This window comes from Myotis lucifugus, unplaced genomic scaffold (genome assembly GCF_000147115.1).
Source record: "Myotis lucifugus unplaced genomic scaffold, Myoluc2.0 scaffold_721, whole genome shotgun sequence".
NCBI classification, from domain to species: domain Eukaryota; kingdom Metazoa; phylum Chordata; class Mammalia; order Chiroptera; family Vespertilionidae; genus Myotis; species Myotis lucifugus.
Window position 1 is genome coordinate 112896 of NW_005871769.1, and position 20732 is coordinate 133627.

The 20732-nt window shown below is 52.2% G+C and overlaps 1 protein-coding gene across 1 annotated transcript in view; it reads left to right on the top strand.

Moving 5' to 3' along the window:
- The window catches only part of EPN2 (epsin 2), a 51392-nt gene that overhangs the window by 18965 nt on the left and 11695 nt on the right, over positions 1 to 20732 (top strand). Inside the window, exons 5-7 of the mRNA XM_006105756.3 lie at positions 7854 to 7966; positions 8955 to 9047; positions 9956 to 10170. Of these exons, the coding sequence (XP_006105818.1) occupies positions 7854 to 7966; positions 8955 to 9047; positions 9956 to 10170 (421 nt within the window). The remainder of the gene's footprint in view (positions 1 to 7853; positions 7967 to 8954; positions 9048 to 9955; positions 10171 to 20732) is intronic.

Genomic DNA, 20732 nt, shown 5'->3' on the forward strand with positions numbered 1-20732 from the left:
GGGTTGCATCCTCTCCATTCTGGGGACCCCCTGTAGGATCGTAGCCTGAAAGTGGCAGTTGGACATCTCTCTCACAATCCAGGACTGCTGGCATCATAACTGCTTCGCCTGCCTGCACTGAGTGCCCCTCAGCTGCTGGCTGCATGCCTCTCCTGATCTGGCGCCTCCTGTGAGATCGGGCGGCGATGATTGCAGTCGGACATCTCTCTCTGCAATCCAGGATCTGCTGGCAACATGACCTCCTCTCTCGACCTGATAGTGCCCAACTGTCCTTCCCTCCCGCAGGGTGGCATCTACGTGCACTGTCAGCCGCCGGCCTGACAACTGCCTTACTTTTCCGGCCTAGTCGTGATTAACTGCACTGCCAGCCTAGTTGCCCTTAACTGGCTCCCACCTTCCTGGCCTTTTTGCCCCACGCAGCCTGCTGTTCAGTCGTTTGGTTGTCCCTCACTAATGCCTCTGCCGGCCTGCTCACCCCACACAGCCTGCTGTTCAGTGGCTTGATCATCCCTCACTAACCCCCCTGCCAGCCTGGTTGCCCCACGCAGCCTTCTCTTCAGTCATTTGGTCTTTACTGTTGGTCGTTACTGTTATTGTAATGGCGTCCAGGACAATTTGCTATTCCTCTATTACTAGTATAGTTGCTATTCCTCATTTGCCAGCTTCCTTTTTTCCCTAAGCCACCAGCTCTCAAGCTGTCGGCCCAGGAGCTGTTTAATGTCCCACCTGCCCCGAAGCCTGGGCCACAGGTCAGCAAATTGTGGGAACCGCTGGGATAGGCCCAAGCGTCACTGGGGAGTAAAGCCTCTGGCGAGTGCAGTGTGCGCGCCCTGGGCTCCAGGGGCTGACTCAGTGTGCGGCTGTGTTCTGCTGAAGGTTTCTCCCTCCATCTCCCTTCCACTGCTGATGAGTAGAGTGCCCTTTGAGACGGAGAGTCAGCAGCTCGAAATTGATGTTGCCCATTGACTGAGGCCCCTACTGCCGACTGCTAGTGGGAGGCTCCGTCCCACTGTCCACAGTTAACAAACCCTTCAGATGAGATCCTGGTGGCCTCCTCCTCCAGTGCTAACTGGTAGTGGTGGGAAGCGTCTGAAATAAAAAACTCTGCCAGCTTTACCATTATCCAAGTAACGCATGTTCATTTTTGATAGTGTAGAAAATGCAAGAAGTATCTCATAATCTTATTACACAAAGACAACTGTTGTTCACATGTTAATGTATTTCCTTCTGGACTTTTTATGTTGTTGTTGTTGTTAATCCTCACCCAAGGATATTTTTTCCATTGATTTTTAGAGTGGAAGGCAGGGAGACAGAGAAACATCAGTGTGAGAGAGACACATCGATTGGTTGCCTCCTGCATGAACCCTGACTGGAGCCTGCAACTGAGGTACATGCCCTTGACTGGGAATTGAACCCGAGACTCTTCGGCATTCAGTCTGACAGTCTAACCACTGAAAACACTGTCCAGAGCTGGACTTTTTTTTTTTTAAAGCGCATTTTCTATTTCAGGGTTGCAGTTACAGTGTAGATCAAGCATGTCAAACTCAAAGGCTAACACAGGCCAAATAAGGTGTAAGTGTATGTGGGCCGCAAAAAAACAAAAGCTTCAATTTTCCTAGAAACGTAGATTTATTTCGATAGAGACATGCTGAATACAAAGGGCTGAAATAAATGAGTCATCATTAACATAAAATAATAGAACATTTTAATAAAAATTAATATTTTTTCTTGAATATTAATTTACCAGACACTGAATAACTGCACAAACTAATAAGCATAACACAAATAAAACTATTTTTCTTGTTCTCCGAAAGCGAAATATTTCCTGTTGTGTGCACCAAACAAGTCAGTACAAGACTAATGACGTGGCCATCGGCTGCTAAAATATTCGCTGCTGGTATCAGTGGAGAGAAATGGTGCGCCTGCGCGTAAAGTGCGTAAAGGAAATGAATGCAACATGATTACAGTAATCAGTCGTTAGCGAACGTTGTAGTTTGTTTTTAATAATTATGTATAATTATTAAATTATAAAAATATTGTAAAAATTAAGTTATGAAATTTTTATTAAAATGTTTCTTACATACCGTTATATTGACTGGGCCACAAAAATACTCATTGTGGGCTGCATATGGGCCGCGAGTGTGACATGCTTGGTGTAGACGCAACTTTCTCTCTGCTTTTTGTCTCACAACATTATAATAGAAGCATTCTCTCATTTCTCCGCAGTCCTGTAAACTTTTTAACAGCTATACTCAGCATCCCCTGGGTGAAGCTTCCTCAACATCCTCACCTGGGATCAGTGAGTTCTGCCAGCTGTGAGAGTCACTAACCTCTTGGGTCCTGGTTACGGACCTGTGGGAAGGGTTGCTAATAAAGACCAAAATCTTCAGGGTCAGACTTTCTCTCACTGGCGAGGTGGCCTTGGGCCGGTTCCTCACCTCAATCCCTCAGCCATGGTCTGTAAGTTAGGGAGTTTGGGAGCAGTATCCTCCTAGACCGAGGGCTCATTGAGATGCTAGTAAGGATTGTATGGGTGAGGCGTTGGACTAAGTGCTTGCTTTTCACATATGAACTCATTTAACCCTCACTGCCACCCTCTGTTCTGCAGATGAGAAAACTGAGGCACAGAGAATTCCCTGCCTAGACCAAGGTCACGTATTGAGAAGTGGCAGAGCCCAGATCTGAGCCCAGGTGTTTGGGCTTGCCCTCCACGTTGGGCTTCCTCTCATGTCGAAAACACTGCCTAGGTCAGCCCAAGACAAGACACACACACACGAGGCATTACACACACAGGAATGGACGAGGCTCCCTGCGGGTACATGCCAGACAGGCGCACTACACATCCACACATGGAGCATGCCTTGGAAAGCTTTTCTGGGTGGAATCACAAGAAAATGTCAACAGTTGTTTCCTCTGGGAGAGGAGTGGCTCTCGCTTCCTTTGATGCCGGAGTGTTAAAGAGAAGCTCTCCCCAGCAGCACTTGAGCATGCCTCCTGCAGAGTGAGCCGGTGCCACCCTAACAGAGCCATCCAGTACTGCGTACACAGTTGCCAGCTGTCCTCAAAGTGTCTTCCCACTCATCTGTCTAACCCTAGGCCACCCCAGGACCACGAGTTGTATCTGCTTGTCCTGTCCCCTTGGTCGCATTGCAGCGAATTCCCTTTTTCTCTTGACCCTGCTGTGCAGGAGACCCGGCAGTTGCCTTGCAGCATCCCTGGGGCGGGGTTGGCTCATGGCTGCCTTGTGTAGTATTTGCTCAGTTCTCATTCTACACTTGTGTGAGCTGGGAAACAGATCTAGGGTCTGGATTGGAATTAAGTTAGAGGTGTTGCCAGGAGTATCATGGGTGGTGGGATAATGTCATGTGACAGGCAGGGGTTGGCCGTCGCACCAGGTGTCTTCGGTTTGCCCCTCTGTTGTGCAGTCAGACCCCTGGCAGCCTGAGCGTGAGCTGGGTGATGGCACTTTGCTACACTCCCATCTTGTGCCTCTTGGGCCTTCCCCCGTGGACTTATATCTGTTTTCTCTTTTCATTTTACCTGGGGCAATCTGAACGTACTTTTTCGTAATTCGCCTCATTAAACTAAAAGCAGTCTTTCCTGCTCCTCCCTGTGAAGTGGTAGAGCGGCCTGGAGCTTCTCCCAGGGGGAGCGGATGTAGAAGCCTCGCTCAGGCCCAGCCGAGGGCGGGGTGTCCTCAGCAGCGAGGGTCCCGGCACAGGAAATGGCCTGTAAACTGCAGGCAGGTGCTGCCCTGTGGAGGAAGGCTGCGCGGCACTTCGCTGCAGTTTAGTCAGAGGAAGGAACTTAGCTGGACTGGGAACCGTCGCTGGAGGCAGATGCTGGCTCTGGGCTCGGTGTGGGCTCCCAACCCCTCCCTCAAAGGACCACAGCAGCAGAAAGAGGAGGTAGAGACCACAGCCTCTGTCCCCATGAAGGCCTGGGCCACCACAGTTACCCATTTTTGGCTCTGCTATGTGAGATAGAAGTTGGAGTGCCCCAAAGAGCTCTGGTCCCCAGGGTCTGGTGGTTATGGGGTGGGTGGAGAGCAGCGCCAGGCCAGGTGCCTCCTCCGGGGAGAGCCCGCTGTGTCAGGGGCACTCCTGACCCTTCCTCAAGCCCCACTGGTCTCGGTTTCACAAAGAGGAAGGAGCCCAGGGAGGTCAGGCCGTGTGCGGGTGGTTTCACTGCTAGTGAATGGTGGTGACAGGATTCGAACCCTGGTCAGCTGAGGGGCACAGGGCCATGAGTGGTGGCAGCAGTGCTTGAGTCCAGTTAGGTCTTCTTGGGCCCCTGAGGCCTGGCAAAATGTCTTGTGTGCCTGTGTGTCCAGCTTCAACTGGGGACACATGGACTTGGGCCCCTCGGCCTGCAGGAGGCCCACATGCCTGAGAACTTTACCTGAGTCATGCTGTCACCTCAAAGAGCCATTTGACAGTAAAGTCACGTCCCACTGTGTCTGTTCTCATAAATCAGCATGTGTGATTGTAGAAGCTGCCATCTTTCTAGGAAATTGCAGAACCTAGCGATGAGAAGCAGCCGCTTCCTGTTCCGCTTACCTTGACTGCTTTGCCTTCTTCCTTCAGAATGACCCCGACCTGACCAGCGGAAGCATCTCCCTTAGGACATCTTCCAGGCTCTGTTTGGGGAGCATGTTTGGGCACGAGGGCCTGCCCGCAGCACAGGGTCCGAGGGCCCGGGAGGGGAGGAGTAAGGGCTGGAGGTCCTTGTCTCCTGCCCTGGGGGCCTCTGCGCTGTGCTTTCAGGGGAATGTGGGCCTCTCCCGGCAGGCTCTCTGGCCGCCTCTCCCCCAGGCTTTCCTCGGCAAGGCACCACACTGGGGAGGACAAAAGTGCGGCCTGTGTCTAGAACTCTCTGGCTTTGAGCTCTTCCAGGCGGGATCTTAGCGGCAGGAGAAGGGCGATGGTGCGCTCGCGCTCCTGCCGTGATTCACTAACCATGATGGCAAGTGCTGTTCTCCTTCCATAGGTGCTGGCTGAGCAAGCACGTGGCTCACCCAAGAGTGGGCAGTTCTCAGGCACTTGTTTTTCCCACTGGTCCCTGTGAGGTGTGGACCTTCCGATCCTCAGAGTAGGCCCAGGGCCACACTCAGGTCGTCAGAAGGGTCCATTCAGGCCCATCTCACAACCATGTCTGTGTTCACCGTCACGTACACGGGCACAGAGGCCCTTTATGGGGCCAAGATGCTGTCACTAATGCAAAAACATCTCTGTTGGAATCCTCCTCACAGCTGAGACCTGTGTGAGCTCAGCTGATGCTCAGGGCCAGTGGCTGTGGATTCCGCCACCTGCGGAACTGAGAGCTTGGGCCTCCGTTCATAAAAGCCACAGCATTTAGGGGAATGCCCTTTGTCTCTCATTTCCTCATTGATGTGGTGAGCTATTTCCGTGTGGCGGCTGTGCATCTTTCTAACAGCGTCACTCTTGGTAGACGAAGCAGGTGCATTTGCATTTGAAGCCACCTGGCCTCGCAGATGTGCTGAAAGGCGCCCAGGACGGGAGGCCCCTTGCTCTGGGAGGTCACTGTTCGGAGCCCTAGCCCATTCATCCCGTGCGGAGTCGGCCGTGGCGCTGCTGCCAAGGCTGCTTTCCCTGCCAAGATGGGGCTGTGCTCTGAGCACTGTTGGGGATGTGAGCTAGGATATGAGGTCTTCTTTCTTCGCTCATCATTTCCATTTGGTAGTAAATGAAGGGTGTCAGATGCACTGTGTTGGTTTCAAATGGAGTGCTTTGTGAAGCAAGCCTGGGAGATTCTTTATCAAGAAAGAGGCTGGGAACGGGCAGGCTGAGTGGCTGGTGGTCTGGACAGAAGAGTCGCATTCAGTTCAGTAGAATCCCCCAGAACTGTCTCCCCGATGCCTCCGGAACTGTCCCCCACAAGCGCCCCCCCCCCGAAGCATCTGGCTCTGTTTCTCCCAATTGGATGGAGATGGCTCTGCTTCCAGAGCACAATAAAGCCCTAACGCAAGTGCTGTGATGGGCTAAGGGATGTTTGAGAGCAAAATATGTATTTTTGTCTTGGTATATTATTAAGAAATCAAATTATCCAGATGGATATGAGGACATTTGGATGTCATCTAGCTTTATTTCTAAAGAAATGCTTGGTAAAATATCGTGGTGATGCATTAGGCCGGGATTTGACTTGATTTTATCTAGAAGTATCTTTTTTTAATAATGGCAGCATTTTTTGGATGGTTCTTTGGTTGATAATAAATCATAGCAAACACCACTGAATTGTTCTGAATGAAATCTTGCCGATGTATATTTTATGTGTTTTTCTTAATTGTGTGACAAAGCAACGCCACTTAGCGTCTCCTAGCCTGCTCTACTCCAGCCTCTGCCCGGAGCAGCCCCGGCCTCACCTGGTTCTTCTGTGGATTCCTCCACGACCCCAACTCTACCCAGCCTGCTTCTCTGGTTTAATTCACTGCAGCCAGAACCCAGCCATCTAGAAACCTCATCTGTCAGAAATCATTCCCCACCTCTTACTTTCTCCCAGAGGCAGGTCCTGAGTGCTGAGTTAAGATTGGAAATTTAGGCAAAAGCAGGATTTTGGTCAATCCTGATGACTGGGTTTGTTAGAGTGGACGCAAGGAAAGAAGGAGCAAACTAATACACAATGAAAGCATTTTCAAACAATTACCATCAGCCATGAAGTTGAATTCTCTACCTCTGTCTGTCCATCCATGTGCATGCAGCATCTCTCCACTCAATGGCTATTTATTTGCCAGCTGCTCTGTCAACCCTTGTTAGTTGAAGTAACAATGAGAAGGCGGGCCTGGGGCTTCCCCAAGTAGTGTCTTCTGGCATTTACCTACCCAGGTGCAGAAGGGGGCGAGTGCCATGAGAGAGGAGGTGCTGACCAGCCCCAGCGGAGGGCAGTCCTGGAACCCCTGGCACGGGAAGCTGAGCTCTGAGGCCTGAGGGGAGAGGGGTGGGCTGAGGAACCGCACGCACGGAGGCCCAGAGGGAGGGCAGGTGCAGAACCATCTATGGCAGGGGTTCCAATCCTCTCTCAGATGGCAGGCCTCCCTTGGAGAATTTCAGAGCAGTGTGGATCCTGTCTGGGGGGCGGGGGGGGGCAGAGATGGGCGCACACTTAGGCACATGCTCCCAGAGCTTTATATCTAATTTCTGGAAGCACTGAGACACCCTGACGCACAGACAACGTGGTAGCCTGAGAGCCCCAGCGTTGTTTATTTCCAGGGAGGCTAGCCTCACACACCTCTTTCCTTGGGCTTTGTCACACCAGCTAGGAACTGTCTCATCCCGTCAATAAAAGCTGTCTTTCTAGGAGCTGCTTACAGGAGTTTAAAGAAGCATATGCTTGATTTTTTTCAAGTCCGTATACAGTTTCACTTAAACAAAAGTTTTCAGGGTGACTGCAGAAATGTTTGGCTGTCATTGTCCATGACCCTGAAAGCCATGAGCTACAAAGTGAGATTCTCATGCTGGGGGCGTCTCAGAGGCGCTCTGGCCCATAGGTGCCCTGCCCTTGGTTGATGCTCTTTGATCAGCTTTTCAGGAGCTATACTCTCCATCTTACAAAACGAGTTCCGCTCCGAAGCAGGGCAGCTCTGCAATGCAGGCTGAGGGGCAAATCCTTGGGGGCCGAGGGCTGGGCGTGTGCCTGAGGCATCTTCTCTCGGTTGTTGCCATGTGGCAGTTGTGAAACCACATCTGACGTTACTTGCTTTAAACCTTGAAATGTTTGCAAACCGTTCAATCCCCGTATTGTTGGGGTGTTGCCAGACCGTGTGGGTGTGAGGTGGGATGGGTTGTGATTTGCCTGGGTACCTACTGAGCATGAACCTGTGCTTGCCTTTCCCACAGCCACTTCCCCTCGGGTGTCCTCTGAGCTGGAGCAGGCCCGGCCCCAGACTAGCGGAGAAGAGGAACTACAGCTGCAGCTGGCGCTTGCCATGAGCAGAGAAGTAGCTGAGCAGGTTGTGCCCAGGGCCACTGTGTGCTGCCCTGTGCCGGGGGGCAGGGACCCCAGGGGGGACAAACACCTGCCCTGTCCCCACGCTCTGGGAATGACGTGTGTTGCCACCTGTGTGTTCTGTCACCTCCTGCCCCAGTCAGGGAGGGTCCTACGCAAAGTCACATTTAGGAAAGGTCTTCAGGGAAGGAAGGCTTTGCCAAGGGACAAACCAGGCAAAAGTGCTTCCCAGAAACCCTTTTGCCGACATGGCCAAGCCTCACGGGCTCGCTCTGCACAAGCTGAGTGTCCACGGCTTCCTCGACACTGGTGTGTGGGCTCACAACGGCTTAGCCCTGGGAAGTCTGGTGAGACGAACCAACAGCATCTGAACACTGGAAAAAGGAAAAATACTACAGACAGTTAGATGGAAGGACAGGTGGATCTTCTGGGCCCATTTTACTTAATAGCATGTCTGTGATTTGTTATATTTATAATAAAACGTAATGGATTTATTTACTAATATTTAATCATTTAATAGCTAGGATGACCCAGTCTTTTGGGTATGGTGGCTATAATGAATTATCTTTGTTAGAAAGCATAGAAAATAAACAGTCATTTCTGGAGGTGTGCACAGTGGGAGGGGGACAGGATGTGATTTTCCTCTTGATTCCTTTCTGGGCTGTCGGATTGTCTACTTTTATAAGCTGACCTATTGCTGCTGTATTTGGAATGATAAAGCCATTTTCATTTTGAGAAAAAACACTTGATAATAAGTATTCCCTTTCCCCAATTTGTGGTGCCTGTGCCCCAGGCTCCCTGGGACCCCAAGGCGGGTGTGGGGGTGAGCAGGGAGTCACAGAAGAGTCACTGTGTCCTGCAAGTTGTTTCCGAGTCCTCTTTTGAAATAGCACACGATACAATCTCGGTTTCCTGGCTCTGGCCTGGTTGCTTTGTTCTATAGAGTGATGTCATTGCAGTTACCCCAGCCTCAAGTTCATTGTCCTCTCCAGGAAGAGCGCCTCCGGCGGGGTGATGATCTCAGACTGCAGATGGCCCTGGAAGAAAGCCGGAGAGACACCGTTAAAGTTCCAAAAAAGCAGGAGGTGAGTGCTTCGCTAGAAGGTGAGCGCGTGGAGACTGCCCCGCAGTAGTTCCTGAAGGGCCCAACCCACCCGCAGTGCAGTGCACATGCCCCGGGCCGCTCTCCCACGGGCGGCTTCTCTTGGTTCTGCAAGTAGTCCTGAGGCCTGGGATGAGCAAGAGCGAGGTGAGGACGGAATTGACCATAGCCACCTAGGCTGTGGTGGCCTCCTGAGACCACCCGAGAGAAATGGGCATGGACAAGGGGACTAGTTGCCTAGGTTCCCATTCCCCGTGCTGACTTGTATGTACCTCAGTGCCCCCTGTGAAATAGCAGGTAGTAGAGCCCACCTTGTGCAGTGATGGTGGCTGTTGGTTACGTAAGCTCAGTGTCAGGTGCTTTGGCACCATTTCCTGGCACAGGGCCAGCCCTCATAGTGCTGGTCTTCCTTGCTGTCATCATTTCTATGCCAGACTTCCTGCTTCGTACCTCAGGGTGACCAGGACATGGCTCTGCTCCCGACAAGCTCATCATCCAGTCAGGATTCAGCCCCTCAAACCACAGGGCCAGGGGCTCCAGTGGCCACCTATATCACAGTCCCAAAAGTATCCCTGGCAGCTGGGAGCAAGGCGGTGTGGTGTGCGTTCTGGAAGGAGGAGGAAGCCTGGGGTCATGCAGGAAATCCCTAGGACTGTTTGAAAGTGGGCAGGTCATTTTGCACATAGTAAATAGCTCAGTGTGGCTATGGTAATGCTGGGGGCAGAGGGACATGGGCAGGCCAGGGCACGGGGCTGCTCAATACCAAGGCTTCTCGCCCCTCGAGAGGGACTCTATTCTAGTAAGAAGCACGGGCAATATTTATGGCTGACAAATGGATGTTGGCTAGACTGTAGCAAAGTAAAACTTGTCTCCTTCTCTTTTTCTCAAAAGCCCAGCTCCTACCCACAGCAAACCACTCTGTTGGATTTAATGGATGCCCTCCCCAGCTCAGGCCCTGCTGCCCAGCAAGCTGAGCCCTGGGGCCCGTCAGCCTCAGCTAACCAGACCAACCCCTGGGGTGGGCCCGCAGCCCCAGCCAGCACTTCGAATCCCTGGCCATGCGGTAACGATCCCTCGTCTGTCTCTCCTGCATGCTTGTGGAATGGGTGAGGGCAGCAGGGCAGAGCTGCTTGCTCTCTCTCATCTGGCAGAGGTGGGAGTGGGTCTGGCCCCGGGTGGGGGCCCAGGCTGCTGCTCTCCCCCTGAGGACTGTGGGGCGCACGCTTTCATTCTGCTTTGAATGGTTTCTGCTTTGGTGGAGGGAAAGCAGCCGTCCTCTCTGCTTCCCACGTGTATCAGAAATGGCTTGTCCCACCGGGGGCGCGTCAGCTCTCTCAGCCTCAGAATTGCACCCAGCACCCAGGTTAACAAACTGTAATACACAACATGAAATGTGGAATCAAGTGGCTATGATGTACTGACATGACTGCGAATGAAAAGGGGATACATTTGCTGTAATTGGTCTTACTTACTAGTTAATACAATAGTAAATCAGTTTACTAGGCTACATGAACATTTTAAAGTTCTATTTAATGCCAAATGTAAGAAAATTTGTAAGAAGAGATTTGAAACCTGCGTGTAGCATGATTGGTTTAATGTGGGTGGAAATCTTGGGCACATGGGTTTCCGGATCGCTGGGCACACAGCTTGACCGGCAGGCAATAGCTTCCCACCCCACCTGTACTCTGGGTGCTCTGGACCCTGCGGGCCATGGTGGTCTGTGGTTTTCTGCCTACGAACTTTGAACTGTATGTTTTGTGGCAACTTGCCTATATCTGTTGGGATCTCTGTTTCCCCCACTAGAACCATGTTCTGTATTCTGCCGCGTTCCCCGGATGCTTGCTGGAGTGTACCAAATGCCAGGCTGTCCTGTCAGGCAGGGGCCCAGACACAATCAAGGTTCCGGTCAGGTGTGGGCTGGGTCTTGGTGGCAGTGGAGAGCATCCTGGGGCAGCGCTTAGCTCAGGAGGTGGGCTTATCAGGAGATGGGGGTGGGGGTGAGGCAGGCATGTTGGAGGAATCTTTAAGGGAGAGCAGGAGTAGCCAGGCCAGGAAGAGGCACGAGTGTTCCCAGCAGAAGGCTCGGCTGTGAGGGGCAGGAGGGCATGCAGTGGTGTAGCTGTACAGGCGTGGGGACCTTCCTGGTGTAAATTGGGCAGCAGGGGTTGAGGTGGGGGTGGGAGAATGAGGGCTGGAAAGCGGGGATGGGTGGCTTCGTGGTTACTCGGGGCCTGGCAGCTTTGCCAAGTGCTTGGACGTGTCCAGAGACAGTGTTGGCACCGGGTGTCCTTGGGTGATGTTGGCTTTAGGGACCAGGCAGACAGAGCCCCACCTTCCTTTGGCAGGAGCCCTCTGGGCCTCGGGGCAAACCCTAGGCCAAATGGTCCACAGTTCTGCTCACTGATGGCCAGCACCAAGGCTGCCAGGAGCTTGGTTTGCGTGGTCCATGGCCATGTGCGTGGGCAGTGAAGGCGGGTCTGCTGGAGGCGCCCACTTGGCACTGCCTGTGGGGACAGCAGTGGTGTTGGCCACCCTAAGGTATGGATAAGGACGTTCTTCAGGAAAGACTGTCAGTCCCTTTCAAAACGGTAACTGATCATTGAATGAACGCGTGGTCTTCTCTGAAGAGCCTGGGAGAGGAAGGCGACTGAATTATGCTGAGTCAGCGGCTGATTCTGGGGAGGGGCATGGGGCCAGGTGGTGGGACGGAGACAGCTTTCCCTTCTACCCTGTTTCTACTGTTTGTGGGACCTGGTTGGAAGCGGTAGAATAAATATTTTGTAAATGACCAAGTTTGCCCAGCCCCTCCTTTGGCTGGTGGACAGGGCTATGCCCTGGAACTGAATGACTGAGCCAGGGACGTGACCCTCGCGGGGAACTGGGGAGTCTGCTGTTGGGGGGCAGGATCACCTCCAGCAGTTGGGGTTCTCACACTGCAGGCAGCATCGACAGGCTGGCCAGAGGTGGGTGAGTTGGGGAAAGGCAGCTGGTGCCCAGAGGCAGAGGTTTCCTCTTCCAATTCACTTTTAATCAAGATAGAATTCATAAAGCATAAGATGCACTATTTTAACCATTGAAAGTGGGCAGTTCCGTGGTTCTTAGCCACTCATCAGCATGGATTGCAGGGCGTTTCTGGCAGCCTGTCCCTTTCAGCAGCCCCTCTCTGGTGCCCCTCCCCCAGTAGTCCCATTCTGGACATTTCATACGTGTAATGGAATCACACACGTGGCCCTTGTGACTGGCTTCTTTCCCTTCGAGTGTTTTCAAAGTTCACCCACATACTAGCATGTATCCCTACTGCATCCCTTTTTATGGCTGAATAATACTCCATTTTATAGATAATACCACATTTTGTTTAGCCCTTTAGCACTTGATGGATACTTGGGTTACTTCCACTTTGGGGTTATTATGAATCTAATTTTTAAAAGAAACAATTGAAACCTGCATTTTTGAAATATATTAATATTTAAATGTTGACAATATTTGGGGCTAATCAAAATATATCTGCAGGTGCCCACAGGTGGTTCCTGGGCTGCCATCTGTCCTTTTCCACTTCCTGACCCAGGGCCCTCTCTTTGGTTCTGATACATTTGGCATTTTCCCAGGGACTTGGGAGAAAACGGGCCACTAAAGGCGAGAGAGGCTCTCGTGTTGTGGGATCACACAGCAAGTTAGAGACAGGTCTGTGCTCTGATCCTCGGTGCTCGAGTCGTCACATGGTCCTAGACGGCTGCGAGGCCTTCTGTGGGGCAGGTCCTGGGAGAGCCATCGCAGCCTCCAGCACTGGCAGTGCCTGGATGAACATGCTAGCTGGTCTGCTTCCTCTTCTCTCTGGGCACTTAGGTTTTGATGTGGTCGGGTCATATTGTATATACAGTTGTGTGTATATGTGTATATATCTAATATATACATATAAAGGGGGAAGAGAGAGAGAGAGAGATTGAGATTGAGATTTCCATTTGTACCACATAATGAGCATTTCCAGGCATGTGAACACCCTACACAGCGTGGCTTCAGGGGACCGTGCCGGGCTAGACCCCATTGGACAGGGGGTGGCTTTGCACTCTCAGTACTCCGCTCCCATGGGCTGCAGGAGAGGGTCTGATGACAGCTACCGAGTTCCCCAGAGCATGGGAGCAGCCCCCTGGCTTTCATCTCCCAAGACACCGCCCCAGAGCACAGTGTGGTGTCAGGTTTACGGATTAGTCTCTAGTAAAGTCTGCTAGAGAAGTCTGTGTGTTTTCAGGGCCGCCCCACTACCCTGAACATCCTCAGAAATTAGAAAGATTAGAGGGTCTCTTTTCAGACATTGTTAGTTGCACCCTCTGGATGAAAGAAACACTGTTTTGAAAGCCTCTGTGTATAGCAAGCCCTGCCATTCCCATTTCTTCCCAAGTAGCGTGGGCAGCTTGGCCTTGGGAGGAAATTCTAAGGACTGAGAGGAGGAAACGAGCCTGCCAGGTCGGCGGGGCACTTCCCCCACCGCCCGACACAAAGCAGCCCGCCTGGCACGAGGTGGGCGCACAGCCTGCGACTCAGGGCCCTGCTGGCTCCTGCCAGCGGCAGGTGGTGCTGCTGGTTTCTCGGTGACTCCCTCCGAGGGGAGGGGGCTTAGTTCTTTCTGTGACTTCCTCCCAGTGCACATGAATATTAACGTGCAAGACGACGGCCGCGGGACCCGTGAAAGGGCCTCAGAGAAGCCGGCCGGACGCTGCTTGATCTTTCTGCCCTCGGGTCATCCCCTTTCCTTGCATTCATGGACTTTGCCCAGCATTTATTTATCGGATGTGTGGAGACCCGGGCCTCCCGAGGACATGGAGGGCAGAGCACAGAGACGCCTCGCCGTGAATCCCTGTGCCTCCATGGGGAAGGCAGTGCTGTCAGCAAGCCCTCACGGGGACTGTGCCCCTGCTGCCCGCTCTCTCCCGCCTAGTGTTTTGGAGGGTGGCGGAAGCGTGGTCTGAGCCCAGCGTAGCTGAGGAAAGTGTAGTGCCGCAGTGTGCGGCCTCCCGGCCTCCCGCAGGCCCTGGTGGAGCGGAGAGTCGGCGTCGGGTCCTGGACACACCTAGGCTAAGCAGCTTATCCTCGGTCATCTGGCTGATGTGGTGTCAGCAGGGTTTGAACTGAACTCGTCTTTCATTTCCCACCCAAAGCTCTGCGCTGTGACCAGGTCTGTCCTGTGCGTGGCTTCCCCTCAGGCCCATCGTGTGGGCTGAGCACGGGGCAGCATGTAAGATGCGGGTTTTTCAAGTTCCTGGCCATCCTGTTGTTGCAGCAGATTCTAAAGGGGAGCAGAGCCCATGGAAACTAACTGGAGGTGTCAGAAAAGGCTCTTGATTCCAGGGCGGGGCGCCCGGGGGCGGGGTGGGCGGGGGGTGGCTTGTCTGAGAGCCAGGATGATGGCGCTCAGCAGAGGCCCGTCTGGAGAATGTTACCCAGCTTCACGGGTCAGAGCGTAAGTATAGGGAGAGCCCTTCCAGAAAAGTTACAGTGCTTCATAGTAACCCATAGTGACCGGCGTTTAGCATCTGGGGGGAAACTGGTGTTTTTAGATCCTCGTGGCCCAAGAGTAGGCCCAGGAGGTGAAGCCCGCCTTTGCGTCTTGTGCAGCGGTTCTCAAACTGTGGGTTGAATGACCCTTTCACAGGGGTCACCTTAGACCATCGGAAAACAGATATATAATTACATATTGTTTTTGTGATTAATCACTATGCTTTAATTATGTTCAATTTGTAACAATTGAAATTGGGGGTCACCACAACATGAGGAACTGTATTAAAGGGTCGCGGCATTAGGAAGGTTGAGAACCTAGTGTCTTGCACAGGCAGCTGTGTGAGTCGCTGAGGGCTTGCCTGTCTCAGGTCAGGAGGGCACGCCCGGCCCAGGGCTAGTGGGTGGCAAAGGAGAGCTCCCAGGTTTGCCTGCTTGGGGGCAGTCTGGGTTCCCTAAATGCCTGGTCCTTACTTTGTATTGTATCCTGCTGTCTGCCTAGCAGACTCTTGTTTATTCTTGAAAACATGCTCAGATGTCCAGCTTGGGCAGACGTGGTCAGCCCTACCTCACCCCACACGTGGCCACCGGCTGCCGTGACTCCTCTGTGTCTTCTCTCTCAGAGGGAAGGCCTGGGCCTGGCCTGGTGAATGCTCTCCAGGTGTTGCTCAGAAAGTGTGAGGAGACTCCACGGATTACCTGTCTGTGGGAGGCAGGCTGGACCCCATAGATGTCCCTCCATTCCGGCCTGTATATCCAAGCTGGGCCATCAGACAGTAGGCCTCATGTCCGAGGAGGATGTGACCCAAAGCATGAGTGCTCCAGGAGCTCAGTGGTTCTCCTGAATCCGGGCTCCCATTCCGGTCACCTGGGCAACTTCTAAAAATCCAAGTGCCCAGGCTCACCCCAGCATCTGGGTGGGAGGGGAGGGGACAGCGCGAGTATGTTACTAAAATCCCCCAGGAGTCCCCGGGACAGCCCCAGTTGAAAAGCACTGGGCTGGTACCCTGAGTTGCATGGTGAGTGCAGTCCCACTAAATCTATGGTATCTGAGTGCTTCCTGTGCAGACTGTCAGAGCTTAGGAGCAGCCCTTACCTGTATGTGTTCCCAGCACCTGAATCAGACATTTACCTGGAGCTCTGGTGGTGCCACTGGCCTCAGTGTTCACAGCTGCCTCTCTGGAGGGGTTAGATAGACTGCAGCCCTGAGGGTCTGTGGTGTCCTCCATTGGCTCCCGTCAGCCCCCAGGAGTTACTGAGCTCTTCTGTGTGTCAGGCTCAGGGAAGCAGATGGGCAGAGCAGACCCAGCCCTGCTCGCGGGAACTCACGCTATAGCTGGGGAGACAGGCAGAGTCTCACAGGAGCAAGGGCAGGGGGTGAGGGGCTCTGGGCTGGGTTTAGACAGGAAAGTCAGTGTACCCTGTGACAGACAAGATGGCGTGGGGGCTGCAGGGTGGAAACCATGCCTTCCCAGCAGGCCCCATGTGTGCACACACATACGCGCACTCATACATGCACACATGCATGCACAATACACATGCATGTACACACACGCACATACACACATACATGTGCACAGACACACATACACGGAGTGTGCTGGGATGCAGTTTGGTCTGGACGCTGTGTTGTAAGCAGTTCAGTGGAGCCCGGCAGCTCTGCCCTCTGTCAGCAGGATTCAGTGCTCAGATGATCACCAAGACTCGGGTGCTCTTTGCACCGCCCACGTGGTCCCCTCCTCTCCCTCCAGCCTCGGAAGCTTGAGGTCCTGCTGTCTCAGGTGCCGCCTCCTGTTCCCAGGTCATAGCCCCGGGGAGGGGAGGGTGTCTCTGGGCTCCTGTCCTCTTCTGGGGTTTGGGGTGAGGGTTGGGGCTGGGGGACTTTGCAGACGGACTGTAGTTGGTGAAAAGCCTCCCCTGCTGCCAGGGCCGGGTCAGGCACTCAGACGGGATAGGAGTGGGCCAGGAGGGGACGGTGCTGGAGGGGACTGGAGGTGCCTCCTGACGGAGGGAAGGAGGAAGGACGGCAGCTCTGTCTGCAGGGAGTGCAGGCCACGCAGCATGTCCCTCCGACTCAGCTTGTTCGGTTCTTACCGCCGCAGGGGAGCGAGGGGAGGTGGAGGAGGAGGGTGTGCCGATGCCTCTGGCTTCGTCCAGTCGGGTCTTCCTGTGGACTACATGCTGGGTCCTCCCGTGTCATCGTGGGGTCTCTGAAGACACTTCCCAGCTCTGTGACTTGCAGTCAGCTGTCCCTGATACAGCTGCCACCACATCACTTCCTCCAGTCGAGATGGAGACCAAGGCCTGTGAGGCTGTGATTCCAGCCGGGACCAGGTCCCATGTCCTGATAGGCCCTTTGTGCACCCAGCGGAGTGGCCTGTGCACCCAGCGGAGTGGCCTGGGGGAGCGGCATCAGTCACGAAGCTTGTTCTGCAGAGGGGCTGGGAGACCAGGAGGGAAGGAAGGAGGGGCTTCTGGAGGCGGCGGGTTTGGGGCAGCGGCAGGAGAAGCCCTAAGTTCACACAGGAGTTGATAGGCCCGGAGTAAAGGACAGGCATGTGTGCCCAGGGGGTGGTGGGAATGAGGCTTGCAGGTGTATTTCCAGCTCACAAGCTGGGAAGTAGTGAGAGCAGCACGTGCCTGCCCTCCCTCAGCTGCTCCTGGCATGCTGGCCGCTCACCCTCCAAAGTGAAAGGACAGTAGCTAGTGCAGGCCTGAGAGGCCCACTCCAAGGCCAGGCAGCAGCCAGGGGTTGGAAGTGACATCAGCACACAGAACAGTGTAGCCAAGGAGCTCCTACCTACACAGAGGTGCCTGCGCACTGCCCTAGGGCTGCTAGCGGGGCGTGTGGGAATGGGCCCAGGAGCTGAGTTCCTAGAGGCTTAGGGGAGCATTCCCTGTGTTTCCCTAAGGCTGCCTGGTGGGGAGAGGAGACAGCTCTTGCCCCGCAGGGCAGGGGTTCGCGTCCCAGAGGAAACTCTGGGGCAAACACGTAGTGATGGGGCTGCTGGTAAGTGCTCTGAAGGAAGCCGAGGGGAGAACCAGGGAAGAAGGGAAAGGTGGGGGACTCGGGGCCAGACGTGGCAGCTGGTGAGTGTGCCCTTCGGCGTGTTTGGGAGCCGTAGGGCGGTCAGTGGCTGGGGAAGCGTGGAGGCAGAATGAAAGACATCTAACACACATCTGTTTGGAGTTCCAGAAAAGTTAATACTTGAAAAGATTATGGCAAAGGCTTTTTAAGGTGCTGCCTCTCAGATCCGGGAAGCCTGTACAAAGGAGTGGCAGCCGGACGACTGCTGACCTCCCAGTGACGACGGCCCGAGGACAGCGGCTGAGCTCGCCGGGCGCTGAAGGCACGCTGTCACCGGAACTCCGTTCCCGCAGCGTCGTCTTTCCTCCAAGAACGATGGTCAAGTAAAGGGGGCTTCGGTTTGGGAATGAAAATACGACTGTCCCCTCCAGAATGCTGTGCTCAGTGACGGCGAACAGTGACCTTCCGAGGAGCAGAGCGAAGAGCGCCTGCTGCCAGCACATTGCAGTGCTGAGGGCTGTTTGTCAGGTGGCAGGACAGACAGGCGTGGACACAGGCCTGGAGGAGGGCAGGGGAACATCCGCAATGGCATTTATGTGGAAGGACCTTTTTATTTTATTTATTTTTTAATCCTCACCAGAGGACATGCTGAGAGAGAGAGAAACATCGGCCGGTTGCCTCCTGCACACCCCCTACTGGGGATCAAGCCCCAAACCCGAACATGTGCCCTGACTGGGAATCTTACCATCTGAGCCACTCTGGCCAGATGTGGGAGAATGGTTTTAGAGAATATAAGAAAACATGAGCAGCACGATTCCTGAGCCTGTGGCCTTGAAGAATACACATTATTTTCAGTCACATCTTTGCCTAGCATATGAATACTCACAAAAATTGATCATGTGCTAGGCAAAGATGCTGGCTTCCACAAATTTCAGAAAATTGGGATCACATAGGATATATGTTTTCTGACCATAATGCATTCAAGTTAAAAGTCAGTAACAAAGATAACTAGAAAAACTCCATACACTTGACATTTTAAAACACTTCTAAACTCTTGAATCAAAAAAAGAAAATATGAAAATCAGAAATATTTAGAACCAAATGATGTAAATATTTTCATATCAGCAGTTGTGGGACAACTGAAGCAAATAGTACAAGGGAAATTTACAGCTTAGGGTGTTTCCATTTGTCAAGAAGAAAGGCACACGATGAATGAGGTGACATTAGGGTAGAATAGCGTTACACCCAGATCAGTAGGAGGAATGAAATAGGGTAAGAACAGAAGTGAATTAGCGCACAAACTAATAATACCCATGAAGACAGAAGTTAGTGATTGAAGAGAGTAGTGAAATGGACAAACCTTTGAGGATTTTAAAAAGCAGAGGAAAGGCACAGGCAGTATTGGGGAGGACACAACAGAAACTGCCAAGATTCAGAACAGAGTAGAGGCTGTGTGATCAACTCTGCCTTCAGTCTGCAAACTGAGGCGCGGTGACACTGTAAGTGTGTCTGGACGCAAGCCGCAGACCTTCCCCACGCCACGCGCGTCTATAGCTGCAAACCTCACATATCAACTCTGGTCGCCCAGTTCTAAAATCAGATTTGTTAGTGACATCTCTGGGTTTGTAGAGAAAATTATGGTAACTTAAATTCATAAATATTCCAGCGCATATGGAAGAAATGGGGATGGTTTCCATTTTGGATGCGTGGCAGTTAACTAAAGACAACTTAGCACAGCTGACTGAAGAAAACCTATAAAGAGGGATAATCCTATAGTCTTTAAAGAAATTGAATCAGTGCCCTGGCCGGGGTTCTCAGTGGTTAGAGTGTCGACCCACGCACCAAAGGGTCAAGGGTCCAATTCCTGGTCAAGGGCATGTACTTGGGCAGCAGGTTCGTTACCGGCCCCTTCGAGGCGTGAGTGGGAGGCAACCAATAGATGTTTCTCTCTCTAAAAATCAATGGCAAAAATAACCTTGGGTAAGGATTAACAAAAAAGAAATTAAATCAGTTACTTAAAAATTCCCCTCACCCCTCAAATCTACCCAAAGGTAGCAAGTTCTAACGTCATTCAAGAAACAATTCCACTTTTATACACAGTCCTTCAGAGGATAGGAAAATAGGGAGTATTCCTACCCATTTGATAAGGCTAACATAACCTTAACATCACACCACACAAAGGACATGTGAGAATAGACGGGCCAGTCCCACTGATGAATATAGATGCAAAAATGCTAAGCAAAGAAACAATAGCAAAACCAACATGAGAAAAATATAAAAATGATATTGCACATCATGAAAACTTACTTGGTTTTCAAGGACCAGGTCATTAGAAAATGTATTAATGTGTATGCACCATTTTAACAGACTCAAAGAGTAAAATCATGTGATCATCTTAACAGAGTCAAGAGCAGGTTGACAAAATTCATCAGCTAGCTCTGGACATGTGGCTCAGAAGATTGAGTGTTGTCCTGTGCACCGAAAGGTCACTGATTCAATTCCTGGTCCCTCCTCAGGGTGTGTATGGGAGGCAACCAATTGATGTTTCTGTGTCTCCCTCCCTCTCACTCTAAAATCAACTTAAAAAATAAAAAGAAGTAAGAGTTATATTTTTTAAAAATTCATCAGCTATTCATTGCAAAAATTTAGCCAACTTGGAATGATGGGGAACTTGCATAAAGGCTTCTAAAAGGAAAAAAAAAAACTATTATTGCAATTGGTACCTCTTTTTATTATTATTGATTTTTAGAGAGAGAGGAGGTGGGAGAGAAACATTGATCAATTGGCCTCCCAAACACGCTCTTACCAGGGATTGAACCTGCCACCCTTGGTGTGAGACGATGCTCCAACAAACTGAGGCACCAGCCAGGGCCAGATGGTACTGTTTAATAGTAAAATGTTGAAAGTTGATCCTGTGAGAGCAAGATAAGGCCACTGTCTGCCTTCCAGCTTTATGTTGGGACTGGTGGTCCCAGCCAACACAGTGAGACAGGAAAACGAAAGAAAAAGTATCATCTACACTAATAAAAGAGAAACATGGTAATTAGCATACGACCGCTACCCTTCCCATTGGCTAATCAGTGTATCCTTATGCAAATTAACTGTCAGCCAAGATGGCGGCCGGCAGCCATGCACTGAAGCGAGCAGGGA